This window comes from Sesamum indicum, linkage group LG8 (genome assembly GCF_026168435.1).
Source record: "Sesamum indicum cultivar Baizhima isolate 11 linkage group LG8, ASM2616843v1, whole genome shotgun sequence".
Classification (NCBI taxonomy): domain Eukaryota; kingdom Viridiplantae; phylum Streptophyta; class Magnoliopsida; order Lamiales; family Pedaliaceae; genus Sesamum; species Sesamum indicum.
The window spans coordinates 22027524-22043083 of NC_142664.1; the positions used below are offsets into that span (position 1 = coordinate 22027524).

At 29.4% G+C, this 15560-nt stretch overlaps 2 protein-coding genes across 2 annotated transcripts; both read left to right on the forward strand.

The window, feature by feature from the left end:
* The first annotated feature begins 2031 nt into the window (after positions 1-2031).
* LOC105168406 (flavonoid 3',5'-methyltransferase) lies at positions 2032-4281 on the forward strand. The gene is made up of 5 exons (XM_011088473.3): positions 2032-2190; positions 2551-2636; positions 2723-2867; positions 3013-3144; positions 3866-4281. Exons 1-5 carry the CDS (start codon positions 2140-2142, stop codon positions 4154-4156), a joined length of 705 nt encoding a protein of 234 aa, XP_011086775.1. The 5' UTR covers positions 2032-2139; the 3' UTR covers positions 4157-4281.
* Positions 4282-12831: 8550 nt separating this feature from the next.
* On the forward strand, positions 12832-15094 carry LOC105168407 (flavonoid 3',5'-methyltransferase). The gene is made up of 5 exons (XM_011088474.3): positions 12832-12991; positions 13354-13439; positions 13522-13666; positions 13809-13940; positions 14655-15094. Exons 1-5 carry the CDS (start codon positions 12941-12943, stop codon positions 14943-14945), a joined length of 705 nt encoding a protein of 234 aa, XP_011086776.1. The 5' UTR covers positions 12832-12940; the 3' UTR covers positions 14946-15094.
* The last annotated feature ends 466 nt before the right edge of the window (positions 15095-15560 follow it).

Consider the following 15560-nt stretch of genomic DNA (forward strand, 5'->3'; position numbering starts at 1 on the left):
ATATATATATTACTGTTATATGGGATGTTTTTTTACATAAATTTCATCTTCATTTTATCAATATGTGAGTATTGATCTACTTTGTTAGTAATTGTTAGTTAGTTATATATTTTTTGTATTGATAATTGATATAGGTAAAATCACAAAGACTCTCCTAAGGTTTATCATAATTACAAATACTTTCTTGTTATTTAAAAATTATAAATAGTTTTTTGAAATTAATGGACGTCTGACAAATATCACTCTATAAAGGGCTGCCAAGAGGGTGTATTTGTTAAATAACAAACAATTTCATGAGAATATTTATAATTTTACAAATAACAACAAACGATAATTATAATTATAAAAATTATATATATATATATATATTTTTGACAAAACCTTCAGTTTTGGACAACAATATCATGGTTTATTAACTCCACCAACCTTGGCATTTATATATATGCATTTACAAGTGAATGTTGAATTTGTCAGAAAAGAGAAAATGAAGGGACATGCGACATTGACTTCTCCGCTAAACAAAATCGTGTTGACCTTTTCCTCCACTGCACTGCGACAACGCCCCAAACTTTGAATAATAATTTTGAACAAATCGCATGTCTCCCTTAATCATCACAAAATGTAGTTCAACTATATCTACTCTGTACATCCCTCCATTTATCATTAGCTGTCATTTCTATGCTTTTTTTTTCTTATTAAAGTAAATTACAGTAACTTTTTTCACGTTTTGATATAATTATAAATATTAATTTATTCATTATTTAAAAAGTTATAATACTTTTTAATTTTAACGGTCGTTTGACAATCAATCCATTTCATTAGTTTTCGATAGGCTTCATTTAATTTTTATAATGAACTGACCAAAATGCCCTTTTTGATTATGATTTGAAATACTTTTTCGGACTAATATGCTCTATTGATTATTTACTTTACACACTTTCATTTTTTTCCTTACATTTCTCAAACTTTTTTCAAAAAAAAAATTCAATAAGCGTAAAATAGTAATTCTGGCCTCACCGTCTAAGGGCTACATAATTATTATTTTTTTAAGGAGCTATTTGTAATTTTTTAAATAACAAAAAAATATTTATAATTATGATAAATCTCATGGATAATACCTATAATTTACCTTTTTTTTTTTTTAATTATTATCCCATTCATCAGAGAAAGCGTAGTTTGGTGGTAAAACAAATATTTGATTCTTGAATAATTGTTCCAGGTTTATTTTAATTGTTATATGACATGTTATACGGTAATAGACATCTTAAGCATCTTATGACACGACATCCATAAAATGCTCGTCACGTCGGTTGATGATTCCGTCATTAGTCGTAGTCCAGGAGAAGAAACTTACCTATCTATTTTTTTTTTATATTGAAAACAAAGTAGGTAAAATAATCACAATTACAATAGAAACAATCCCTGCTATTCAGTAAATATAATATCCCACATATAAGATGGTGTTCAAACCCATAACCTTTAAAATCATGAGGTCTTAATTTCGCCAATTGAATCATACATCTTTGACTTCTTCGTTATTTTTAATTGAGGAGATGTAACGGGAAAATTTTCATTTTCATTTCTACTATAAACACTAAATTAGTTATGAACTCATGTTCCGATCTCATCAATCTTAGTTCTTGATATTTTTTAAATTCGTCAAAATTTATCATATATAACAAATGTTTTAATTGAATTATTTAGTTAGGACCAATAGAGTGTAGGAATCATGGAAACAATAATTAATATTCGAGAGTACTAGTGTATGATAAATAAGTTGGATATGCATTTCTGGTATAGAATCCAAACCCAAATTCGAACCCGAACACAAACCCGGCCTACGACGACAACCTCCCCACTAACTAACAAATCTCACCAGTGTACTTTTTAAATAAAAGTTAATTAAATGAAGAATTAATAAGAATTAGGGGGTTGGTTAGTTGGGTGTGACTTTTTCCAAATTGTTGTTTCTCACCACCTACGACGCGTTGTTGCCCTTGCCTTAGCCGTAACGTACCCTTATAAATTGCTCACATTCGCATATTCAAACATCATCCACACTTTGCTTCGTTTGTTCCTTCAACTCATCAAATAGTCTAATTTAATTCCCTCTTCATTTGGTTCCATTACGTCCCAACAATGAAAGACAAGTTCTACGGCACCATTCTTCAGAGCGATGCTCTCGCTAAGGTTCATTCTCTGCTCCACTTTTGATCGGATTTAATATTTTAAAAATTAAAACGAAAAAAGATATTTAATTGAGTGAGTTATGTATATACGTACTCGTACATACAATTGTGTTTTCGATTTTATCGAGATTCAGATTTTGTCGAAAATTTTTGAAATGTAGGTAGGGGTCGTTTTTACTTTTTGTTTTTGTGGAAGTAATTTGGATTATTACAATTTCGTATGTTTCTGTAAATAATGGATATAGAATTTACATAAATTAGGTATCATAACTAGAGGTTGGAGGCTGACTTTGACCTTACTCAAGGTCAGGACGTATGAAATTAATTCTTTTACTTTTTTTTTCTTTTTGGTATATTACAGTACTTGTTGGAGACAAGTGCTTATCCGAGAGAGCACGAACAACTCAAAGAACTCAGAAATGCTACTGTCGACAAGTATCAATATTGGTACCATCTTCAACTTATGATCTCATCTCTCTCTCTCTCTAGAGTTCTCTCTCTCTTCTAATTAATGTTTTTGCATTGATGATCAGGAGCTTGATGAATGTGCCAGCCGACGAGGGCCAATTTCTTTCTATGCTCTTGAAAATTATGAACGCGAAGAAGACGATTGAAGTTGGAGTGTTTACGGGTTACTCACTTCTCTCTACTGCTCTTGCTCTCCCTGATGATGGCAAAGTATGTAATTAATACTCCTCTTTCAACATATATATGGAACATAATTGTAATTAAATGAAAATCATAACGATTTATGCAATATATAATATATATATATATGTTTTAAGAATTCAAAATTTTATAATTTTATTGTATGAATTTTCAGATAATAGCAATTGATCCAGATAGGGAAGCATACGAGACTGGACTGCCATTTATCCAGAAAGCAAACATGACCCATAAAATTCAGTTCATTCAATCCGATGCTATGAAAGTCATGAATGATTTCCTCGCCAAGGTATACATATATACATAAACACATATATAATAATAATAATATATATTATGGATCAAATATATATTAATCCCATATTGTAATATTCTATATAATCAAGATTATGAGTGGATGAGCACTATATATGCCTTAATTAGTGGTTGGCCATTTATTGCAACTCTTTTTCCTAGGAACATGTGGTATTATTAGTCATGCAAAAAGCTTAATTATTAAAATACAATTATGGAAAAATTATATATATGCCCTTAGGGATTAGTCAATATTTTGGAAGGTGGTGGGGTTGGTGGGCTTCTATATATGTATATATTCTATGCACGTAGTCATGTTTAATATTATGGCTTTTGCTTTTTCCTTAGTTCAGTCATTGCTAAACTTTAGTCTTGTCTTCTATAAACCAATCTATATTGGAAAAGCATTGAAGAAACAATTTTTTATTTAATTCCTTTATTTATAATATGGTGTAAAATTAATATAAATTTATTTCCAAAATACTAAAGAATTATACTTTATTGCATGCAGTCTGCAAAAATTATGTTTCACATTATAAATCTCCTCTTGAGACGGTCAAAAGGGTATATAAGTATTTAAAATATGATCGCATGAGGTATCGTTGTAATTTGTAAATGTGAGAATATTTTCGTAATATTGCTAGATATTTAAGGGGTATTTTTGTAATTAGACATTGTAACGAGAGATGTTGATTGTTTGATGATGAAATGATTAGGGAGAGGAAGGAACATTCGACTTTGCATTTGTGGATGCTGACAAGGAGAACTACATCAACTACCATGAGTTGTTGTTGAAACTGGTTAAGGTTGGAGGAATCATAGCTTACGACAACACCCTGTGGTCGGGCACAGTGGCAGCGTCTGAAGATGATGAGATGCAAGACTACTTGAAGGGGTGCAGAGGGCATATCATGAAGTTGAACTCCTTTCTGGCAAATGATGGTCGCATCGAATTAGCTCATCTCTCCATTGGAGACGGACTCACTTTGTGCAAGCGTCTCAAATGACCCAAGTTTTAATCTATATATATGTTATCCAACTTTAGACATTGTATTCAAAAGCAAACTACTTCAAATTGTACTATATATATCATTCCTGGTATTTGTATTTTTACATGCAACTGTATTTCCTACACTGTCAACTCATTTCATTTAAACGCCCGTTAGTTTTTGTTGATTATTTTAAAATATATTTCTATTTTTGGTACTCCTAAACTTGATGTGGTACACCTTTTTTGGGAATCTAACTTTTGACCATTTGTTATAAAGTTTTGGGTTAAATACATTTTGTACCTTTCAATTATGGATAAAGTGTATTTACCCCCTAAGCTATAAAACATAAAAAAACGGCCCCTCATGATATGGATCAATTTTATTTTATTTTATTATTTTTTTATGACAAAATGCCCTTAGCATTTACATCCTTGAAATATGTTTATTACAATCGTTCCCCTAAATATAATCTGAATTGTTATATTTTTTTAAATAAACACTATATAAATTTATGATTTTTATATAGAGTATAGAATCTGTTTAAATTTTTTATAAATTTACAATCCTTATATTTTTTTTACATAATTGGTAAAATATTTATATAATTTTAACTTGTGTTGTTATATATTGAACTTTTTTTTTAAAATAAGTTATTGTACAATTTTAAAATATTACACCAAACATATATATAGACATGCACTATAAAATATGCAACCCTATAATAAATCAATATATAATATTCTTTAATTTTGAGTAATGATATGATATACTTTTATTATGTAAATATGTAATTGAATAAAAATTTATTATTTATATCACATGCTTTTTCTATAATATTATATGCATTATGTATTTACACATTTGGATGTACTTTTAAACATAAATTATATACTTTGTCAAATATATTTGCATATATTAAGCTTATATTTTTTTTCTTTTTTGTGTACATGATTTATAAAAAAGTTATAAACTTTAAGAATTATTTTTAAAATAAAAAGTTTGAGTAAAAATTTAATCACTATAAGTTGTTTTGGAGGATATTTTTTAATAAAATATATTTTAGAGAGTAAAATAAAAAGTATAGCGGGTAAGTGAGAAGCGCATTTTTATCCTAACAATGAAAAGCTACGTTGTCAGGGGTATTTTTGTTACCTTTCATACTATAGTGGTGTAAATGCGATTACATGCATAGTTTAAGGGCGCATAGAAAATATCACATGTTTCAACTTTTGTTTGGTGGAAAAATTAAATGTGAAGTAGTCCAAATTAACTTAAGTTACTTAATTAGCTCAGTTTGTTGAAATGTATATATGAACAAAAAAGGACACACATCAAATGTTGATACGGGTGCATAGAAAATGTTACATAGATATTATGTTTGCTTTAATGCTCTTAGGATAGAATTTCAATCTGGGAGTAGATGGATGGCATTCTTTTGACTGCACTCTCAATTGATTTTACAGTATTTCTTTTTTCTTTAATTTATAACATGTTTACCTTCATTGAATAGAAAAGCAAGAAACAAGATCTCACTACAAGAAAACAGGGTATCAGAGATCAAAATTTAGAGACGGAATAAAATCCGTCTTTATCAAAGACGGATTTAGAGATGGAACTCTTTTTTATGATAAACTATTAATAATTTTTATTTTAGAGACGGATTCAGAGACGGATATATAATTTCGCTAAATTCCGACTCTATTTCCATCTCTGATACTATTAAATGATTGCTTAGAAATCGAGATGGTTGAGACTTGGTCATTTCCGTCTCTATTTCTGTAGCTAATTTTTTCATTAATTTAACCACGAAAATTTCCGTCTCTGATGGTGTAAATAGGAATTTTTTTATTTATGAAAATAATAATTAAGTTGTAATTATATGACATGATAATATCTATATATATTTGTATAATTATAATGTATTATTTAATTTTAATTAATTACAATAAAACTAAAAGTAAATTTTTTATTAATTTTTATATATATTTTTATTTTTGAATTTTTTATATATTTCATTTTATATTTAATATTTGATCAATTTTATAATAAAAAATTGACCATATATTATAATTACTAATCAATATCATATATTTTATTTTGGATAATAATAGTGATGGTTGAATAATTTTAATTATTATTTTATTATATATAATGAGATCAAAAATTTAATCAATAATTATGATATCTTAAAATCTGGTTACTCGATTCACACCAAATTTAAATATAGAAGACCACGTCCATTAGATCATATCGGACGGTTTGATTTAAAATCACATGGCCTGATTCTACGATACACCGTCTTGAATGATTATTCTTATGTTTTGAGTACGATATCTTGACATCCGTATAACCAATAAGTTTAAAACTTTACCAAGTGTATTAATCTGTAACTATGATCATATCTAACGGTCTGATTTGAAGTTTGATGGTCCGATTAACCTATGTTGTTCAATTCTGTAAGATGATAGTTACATCAATATAATACTAACATTTATAAATGTATAAATTTACTATAGATTGTGAACATATATTAATCTCAGCTATAAAATATTTTTATATATTTCAATTGCATTATTTTAAATAATTGATATTTTATATAACTTTAAACTGTTTAGTATGATTTTTTTTATTACAAACTCACTGATTATATGTTATATATATATATTATATTATATGTTACATATTTATATTTAAATTATATAAAGAAACTAATATATTTAAACTATATTGTTTGTAGATAGTGTAAAGTATGTGGATTCTATACCAAACAACATCACTAATGAAATTCTTCTACTTGCAGGTTAATCAATTGGTTCAAGCAGCCCAGAAATATCAAAATGATATTCGGAATGGTGCATCTTCTAGTGTCTCACCAGAGATTTTCAGAAAAAAAAAAGTGATATGTAAGCATTTTCCTTGTTTTAGATGCCCTTTCAGCCCAGCAATATTATTTCCCATTGAGGACGAAGTACTTACTTGGAGGTCTGTAAATACTTGCAAGTTAGGACACTTATGCTTACTATAATTATATAGCTGTGAACATTTAAAATCTAATAATATATTTTTTAAATTTTAACTGTGAATTTATTAAATATTGATTAAAAGTGACGATGTTACATTTATTATAGAATATTAAGTGGCAGCTAAGATATCAAACCATCATGCCTTGGTCGCTCCTATTTATGGTGCAATACTACATGTAGTAACTCTACAAGTAAGCTGAGAATGTATTTTCAGTAAAACAATATAAGAAAACCATACAGTCTCTCATGCTTTGTTAGTAGTATAGATGAAAGTTGACTAACTTTAAATAATATGAAGATAGATTTTTGGGTTGCAGTTGTATTGAAAAGGTTATTATGCATGCAGTCAGTTGACTAGATTCCTTGGTAAATATAAAATTGTTGCCGTTTGCGCTACCATATGATGTACACATGAATTAACTATTGATATTACACTTTTTTGGAAATATATATGTTGAACTTAAAATATCTGGGTTCAAGGCTGCAATTTTTTTAATAAAGACTTAAGATCAGTTTCATGACTTTCGGCAAATTTCCCTTAGGCAGGTTTGTGTCGGCTGAAATCAACTTGCAAGACATATGGAATTACCATTGGTGATGACTTAGGATATCCCAAACGATTTATTCGGTGCTTGCAGGTAAGTTCTTAAAAACATCTGCAGGTGAGATTTCTGCATTATAGTTCTTTTATGGTTAAATATTTTTAACTTCAGTTCTACTCTTAAAGCATCTGACGAGAAGATTAATGAGTTAACAAAAGCTGTGGAGGACATGCGCTCTAATGCTACAAAGATGGAAGAAGAATTTTCAAGACGAGAACAAGAAAATAGAAAATTGCTATTGAAGAAGCTCGAAAGACGGAGGAAGAGGCTCGGAAGAGAGAGGCAGACCTACAAGAATTAGTTTGAAAATTGCTTCAAGATGTGGGATATACAAACCATCAATTTGCTGATGGGTCTGGACAGCAGGAGCAATAACATTCCAGGAAAGATAATTAGTTTATTTTTTCTGTTGGTTGTTTATGACTTAGTGTATGTTGATTTGGGTTGTACTTTGACTTATGTTTGTTAACTTGGGAGTGCAGACGTTGATATTATTTGGTAGTATCTGGATGATGACATCAATTATATTAGTGTTGTTGTATTATGAGTATTTTTTTTTGTTAATATTTGTTGTTCTTGTTTGAAAAATTCAGATTTTGGTATTGATGGAATGTATTTGATGGTATAATGACCAGAATATTAATTTGGGTACAGAAATTAAAAAATCTGCCCAAAAAAAACGAAACAAAATTAGAGACAGAAAATTTTGAAAGTTTAGAGGCCGAATCAGAGACGGAACATTTTCTGCATTTCAGAAACGGAAATTAACAAAAAAATACTTTACCTTTAGAGACGGATTAGAGATGGAAGTTCTTTTATTTATCGACGGAATCAGAGACGGATTGCCTACGGAAATCAGAGACGGATTACACTTAAACATTCTTCTTGTTTGTCGATAGAATTAGCGACGGAATGTTCCGTCTCAGAATTAGAGACGGAATATTTCCGTCGCTAATAATTTAGCTACGGGGCTTTCAGCCACGGACTTCGGCGATGGATTTTTCCTTCGCTAATTTGCTTTAGAGACGGAAATCCTACTTTCAGAGATGGAAATTTTCGTCTCTGATACCCTATTTTTTTGTAGTGATCTGGTGGACAATAAGGTGGCCCTACTTCAAACAAAAGTGTTAAGGTAAATTTCCAAATTATGTGCCAATTATGAACATGCATGAATATGTGATGCTTATGTAATGGAATGCAGGGAAACCAGAAAGCCACAACAACCCAAATAACAACACCTAGGGGTGGAATAGGAAAATAAGATAAATGTTTTGAGTTTTCTTCATTTAGGACCAAAGTAAGACTGCCGTAAAGCAAAGTCCCTCTAATTTACAAACGATGATTAGTGATATCGTAGTACTAGTTTTTAAATATAAAAATTATACTCCTAATTATATTATTTAAAAAACTAATTATAATTATATTTTCTTTTTACAAAAGTAGCTCCGCGTCATTTTATAACCACCACATCAATTCCTTTTCCTTTTGTGTTAATAATTCCTTAAGTTGTTTTTTTCATATGTAATTTGTCACATATTTTTTTTCTATTCATAATATATTTCAAAATATGAAATATTATTTATTATATGTAGACAAGTATGATGTGGTATGACGGCTAATGGAGAAAAAAGTGAAGGGAAAGAAGGAAACAAAGATGAAGAAGAGAAAATTGGGTTGAAGAAGAAAAGAAAAAAGAAAGTGGTAGAATATTTATTTGCTGGGGCTTTTTTTCACTTGTGTCTTGATTCATTTAGATAATTAATTTCTCCTTTTTATCTATTTTATATAAAAAGAAAATACGTTTTTACTTATCGGATTATATAAAAAACATAAAATAGAGTTAATAAAAGGACTATAGATTGTTCTAGAAGTTTCAAAAATGCATATCATTTTCTAAGATGAGTGGAAAGGGGTGGAGTAGTATGATAAATTTGATTGATATCATTAGTTGCTGCATTTTGTGCCAAAAGGTCTCACATTCTATTGCACTCCCCCAACATCAATCTTGAAGCAGAGGAGCAGTCCACTTGAGTTTTATTAAGATTCCTAATGCCAAGATCACTCCAATTTATGAATAAGTATGTCTGTGCACAAACCTATTGGTTCACCAATTTCTCGAAATGAGTCCGTTTACATTAAGGCTATAAGAGACCGTAGAGATTCACTTCATTATTCTATTAATCCAAATGGTGGGGAAATTGAATTTAATCACCACCCCGTTTTATCATAAGCTTTTTCTAAGTCTAAATTTATTGTCGTATAGCTCTTTTTGAATACTTTTTATTTCATAGTGTGTAATAATTCATGAGCCATAATGATATTATTTCTTATATGCGGGTTGGGTACAAAAGCATTCTGATAAGGAATTTTTTTTTTTTTAAAAAAAAACACACCAGCGATCGTGATACGCAACCACAGTCTTAACCATTGTTTTTCTAAACAGAACAGTTATGTAAACTAGAGTGTGGCGGCTTACTCATATGAGTGTGCAAAATAAATTTAAAAAATAAAAATTAATTATTATGAACAGATAACTGGTAAAAACTCCAATTTCAATTGTCTTTTTCGCATTCATAATCTTCAAGAGCATAGACACAAATTGGCCCCCGTCTGCTGGCACATTCATCAAGCTCCATATTTCAAGTAAATTAAAAAGCATGAGAGAGAGAGAGAGAGAGTTATGAGCTTAAGAAGTTAAAAAATTATAAAAATAAAAGTAAAATATTTAAAGAAACACTATTAAAAATTAAAGGCCAAGATAATATAATCGTTTTATTGTACTGACGACCAACCTCATTATTCTGCATTTTGACCTTTGACTTCATGTGGGGGAGGGGAAGATGAATTATAACTACCTTTTTAAGATTTGATATAATTATAAATACTTTCTCGTTATTTAAAAAATTATAAACCTCTATCATAATAAAAAATAACTGTATAATACCTAAATAATAAAATAAAAAAAATACTACTTTATTCTTGTATTGTACTGACTACCAACCTCAATCAGTAATATGCATTCAGAACTAAATTTTGAATTCTTCAGACATTGACTTCACCAATAAAAGCATGTTGACATTTTCCTCAAGCACTGTACTGCGACTTCGCACCAAACTTTGAACAAATCGCATCGATTCCCCATTCAAAAACTTCAACTATCTCTGCCCTTAACATAGCCCGATTTCTCATTACCTGTCAACTCTGTGCTTTTTAATTATTATACACATCGTCTGAATTAAATGCAACATATCCTCCTCCAAAAAAATTAATAAATATTAAATTCTCTTGAAAAAAAAAACCAAAAACCAATGCAATGCGAACCCCTTGAATTTTTAAAAATAGGACAACTCGGCTCCTTATGTGGGAGACTGTAAGATTTCTTTTTTCAGAAACAGAGTTCGAGGACTATGTAACCGTGTTGTTATGTTTTTTTTTATTTTTTGGGAAGTTTTGTAATTAATAGTACGTACTGCCCCGACAGGTGGATGTAATGCAATTAACCCCTTCGCCAAACTTGCGTGTTTTTTTTTTTAATATTCAGAATTATTTAATTATTATGACATTTGATATATGGTAAGTGTCCGTCTCTGTTTGTTGAAGGGTATACATAAGCATTTTCATATGTTGTTATTGGTTGCTATCGCATATGATATATGGTAATGACGACAGTAAATATTCGTCTCTATTTGTTGAAGAGTTTATACACATACATTTTCATATGTTGTTACTCGTCGCTATTGATGATTTCATCATTAATCATAATCGAGTTAGAGAAGAAATTGTTTACTAATTTCTGGTGAAAAAAAAAGGGAGTATTTTCTTACGTGTGTTTTTATAAATTTGTGACTCTTACTATATAAGAATAATAATACATGTATGTTAGATTATTTTCTGAAAATTTATTTCAACTTGTGCATAAGTCATGGGTTTGACTTGACATCTTTTTGATTTATTATTTATTTTATGACTTCTAGAAAAGATAATAATAATAATATATGTTGAATATATGTATTAAAATCATATCTTTTTAAAATATATACACACAAAAAGATACATATCAAATAGTTGGTACGTAGGGTTTCTGTATATTTTTTATCACTAAAAGAAATATAATTTTTTTGTTTGACTACCATGATTAAAAGTAAAAAAATACGGTAAATATTAATTAATCAAAATTATGAAACGACTATTTATTATTATTTTTATGAACTTGCTCAAAATATTTATTATAATTAAAAAATTTAATCAATATTTCGATCATAGATAAAATCATGATCGAACCAATGCTTGAGAGGGAACTTACAAAAAGGCAGATTCATGAAGGTACAAAAATCAGATTGATGGGACATTTACAATTTTTATCAGCCACCTTAAGTGAATCATTTTTCATTTTATTTTTAAAAAAATATATACCCACATCTTTGGTAGAATGCTGCAAAAGAAACAACCCTTTAGCAACAGATTTTACGACGATTTGTTTTTAAAAATCCATTTTAGCTATAGTCATTGTGACGGCCGCTCGGAAGTGCTAAGAAAATTTTCCAATGAAAGAAAAAATCAAAGCTAATAAACTATTTTTTCCATGAAAATATAGTGCCCGACAAGATAATTTGTAAAGTTTATTTAAAAAATCGTATATTTATAAAATCATATAAGTTCTATCATTATATAAAATATTTGTTTATAAGATATTAGATTTTGTTTCATAGTAAAAGTTATAAAATTACAGACATAATAATAAGTTATTAATTATAGCAAATTTGTAATTAGCTCAAAAAAATTGAACTAACTTGTTAAGATTTTTTAAATAACTCGAGAACTCCTCGCTATTTTTTAAAAGAGTTTATAGACCTGTAATATTTTATTTTTAGATTTTATAAGTTGAATTGTTAAAAAAGAATCGCCAAACACCCTCCAACTAAAATAAAAATTCCCAAAAAGAAATAAAAAAAATATATAAGTAAGGAATTAATGAAATGGAGGGTTGGTGAGTCGTGTGACATTTCCCAAGTTGCAGCTTTCACGCGTTGCTGCCGCCTTAGCCGTAACGTACCCTTATAAATTGCTCACATTCACATATTCAAAAATCATCCACACTTTGCTTTGTTTGTTCCTTCAACTCATCAAATACTCTGATTTAATTCCTTCTTTCATTTGGTTCCATTAAGTCCACAATGAAAGACAAGTTCTGCGGCACCATTCTTCAGAGCGATGCTCTCGCTAAGGTCCATTCTCTGCTCCACTTTTGATCGGATTTAATATTTTAAAAATTAAAACCAAAAAAGATATTTGATTCAGTGAGTTATGTATATATGTACTCGTACATACAATTGTATTTTCGATTCTACAGAGATTCAGATTTTGTCGAAAAATTTTGAAATGTAGGTAGGGGTCGTTTTTACTTTTTGTTTTTGTGGAAGTAATTTGGATTATTACAACTTCATATGTTTCTGTAAATAATGCATATAGAATTTACATAGATTAGGTATCATAACTAGAGGTTGGAGGCTGACTTTGACCTTTATCAAGGTCAGGACATATGGAATTAATTTTTTTACTTTTTTTTTTTTTTTTTTGTGTATTGCAGTACTTGTTGGAGACAAGTGCTTATCCGAGAGAGCATGAACAACTCAAAGAACTCAGAAATGCAACTGTCGACAAATATCAATTTTGGTACTATCTTCAACTTATGCTCTCATCTCTCTCTCTCTCTCTCTCTCTCTCTTCTGATTAATGTTTTTGCATTGATGATCAGGAGCTTGATGAATGTGCCAGCTGACGAGGGCCAATTTCTGTCTATGCTCTTGAAAATTATGAACGCGAAGAAGACGATTGAAGTTGGAGTGTTTACGGGTTACTCACTTCTCTCTACGGCTCTTGCTCTCCCTGATGATGGCAAAGTACGTAATTAATACTCTTCTTTCAACATATATATAGAACATAATTGTAATTAAATGAAAATCATAATGAATTATGCAATATATATATATATATATGTTTTAAGAATTCAAAATTTTATAATTTTATTATATGAATTTTCAGATAATAGCAATTGATCCAGATAGGGAAGCATACGAGACTGGACTGCCATTTATCCAGAAAGCAAACATGACCCATAAAATTCAGTTCATTCAATCCGATGCTATGAAAGTCATGAATGATTTCCTCGCCAAGGTATACATATATACATAAACACATATATAATAATAATAATATATATTATGGATCAAATATATATTAATCCCATATTGTAATATTCTATATAATCAAGATTATGAGTGGATGAGCACTATATATGCCTTAATTAGTGGTTGGCCATTTATTGCAACTCTTTTTCCTAGGAACATGTGGTATTATTAGTCATGCAGAAAGCTTAATTAATAATATACAATTATGGAAAAATTATATCTATGCCCTTAGGGATTAGTCAATTTTTTGGAAGGTGGTGGGGTTGGTGGGCTTCTATATATATATATATATTCTATGCACGTAGTCATGTTTAATATTATGGCTTTTGCTTTTTCCTTAGTTCAATCATTGCTAAACTTTAGTCTTGTCTTCTATAAACCAATCTATATTGGAAAAGCATTGAAGAAACACTTTGTTTATTTAATTCCTTAATTTATAATTGTTCATATATATATATATATGGTGTATAATTAAAATAAATTTATTTCCTCAATTTTAAAGAATTATACTTTACAGCATGCAGTTTACAGCAATTATGTTTCACATTATAAATCTCCTCTTGAGACGGCCAAAAGGGTATATAAGTATTTAAAATATGATTGCATGAGGTATTGGTGTAATTTGTAAATGTGCGAATATTATTTTTATGATTAAACATTGTAATGAGGGATGTTGATTGTTTGATGATGAAATGATTAGGGAGAGGAAGGAACATTCGATTTTGCATTTGTGGATGCTGATAAGGAGAACTACATCAACTATCATGAGTTGTTGTTGAAGCTGGTTAAAGTGGGAGGGATCATAGCCTACGACAACACCCTGTGGTCGGGCACAGTGGCAGCGTCTGAAGATGATGAGATGCAAGACTACTTGAAGGGGTGCAGAGGGCATATCATGAAGTTGAACTCCTTTCTGGCAAATGATGGTCGCATCGAGTTAGCTCATCTCTCTATTGGAGATGGACTTACTTTGTGCAAGCGTCTCAAATGACCCAAATTTTAATCTATATATGTTATCCAACTTTAGACGTTTGATTCAGAGCAAACTACTTCAAATTGTACTAAAAATATCATTCCTGGTATTTGTGTTTTTACGTGCAACTCAATCACCTTATTTTATCTCAAACTCTATTTCCTACACTATTATGTCAATTGTTAACTCATTTCATTTAAACGCCCCTTAGTTTTTGTTGATTATTTTAAAATAGGAAAAAATATTATTTTAGTTCGCTAAGTATATCTAATTTTAATTTTAGTCCGATAACTATGTCTTTTTTCGTTTAGGTCCAGTAACTTACGAAATTGCTTACTTTTAGTTCTCTGGCAGATTTTTGGACAATTTTACCCCTATGAGTGTATATGAACTAAAACTGCCTTTAAAAAGTTTCATAGGGGTAAAATTGTCTGAAAATTTGACAAAAGACTAAAAGTAATCAATTTCATAAGTTACTGGATCTAAATAAAAATGGACATAATTATCGGACTAAAATTAAAATTAGACATACTTAGCGGACTAAAATAATACTTTTTCCTTCAAAATGTATTCCTTTTTTGGTATTTCTAAACTTGATGTGGTACACCTTTTCTGGAATCTAACTTTTGACAA

Excerpts from the sequence above, each read along its gene's own strand:
- LOC105168406 (XM_011088473.3), top strand. The coding sequence starts at position 2,140 with ATGAAAGACAAGTTCTACGGCACCATTCTTCAGAGCGATGCTCTCGCT. Across the intron at positions 2,191-2,550 it reads AGAGCGATGCTCTCGCTAAG|TACTTGTTGGAGACAAGTGC; the intron begins GTTCATTCTCTG and ends GGTATATTACAG. Across the intron at positions 3,145-3,865 it reads TGAATGATTTCCTCGCCAAG|GGAGAGGAAGGAACATTCGA; the intron begins GTATACATATAT and ends TGAAATGATTAG.
- LOC105168407 (XM_011088474.3), top strand. The coding sequence starts at position 12,941 with ATGAAAGACAAGTTCTGCGGCACCATTCTTCAGAGCGATGCTCTCGCT. Across the intron at positions 13,667-13,808 it reads CTCTCCCTGATGATGGCAAA|ATAATAGCAATTGATCCAGA; the intron begins GTACGTAATTAA and ends ATGAATTTTCAG. Across the intron at positions 13,941-14,654 it reads TGAATGATTTCCTCGCCAAG|GGAGAGGAAGGAACATTCGA; the intron begins GTATACATATAT and ends TGAAATGATTAG.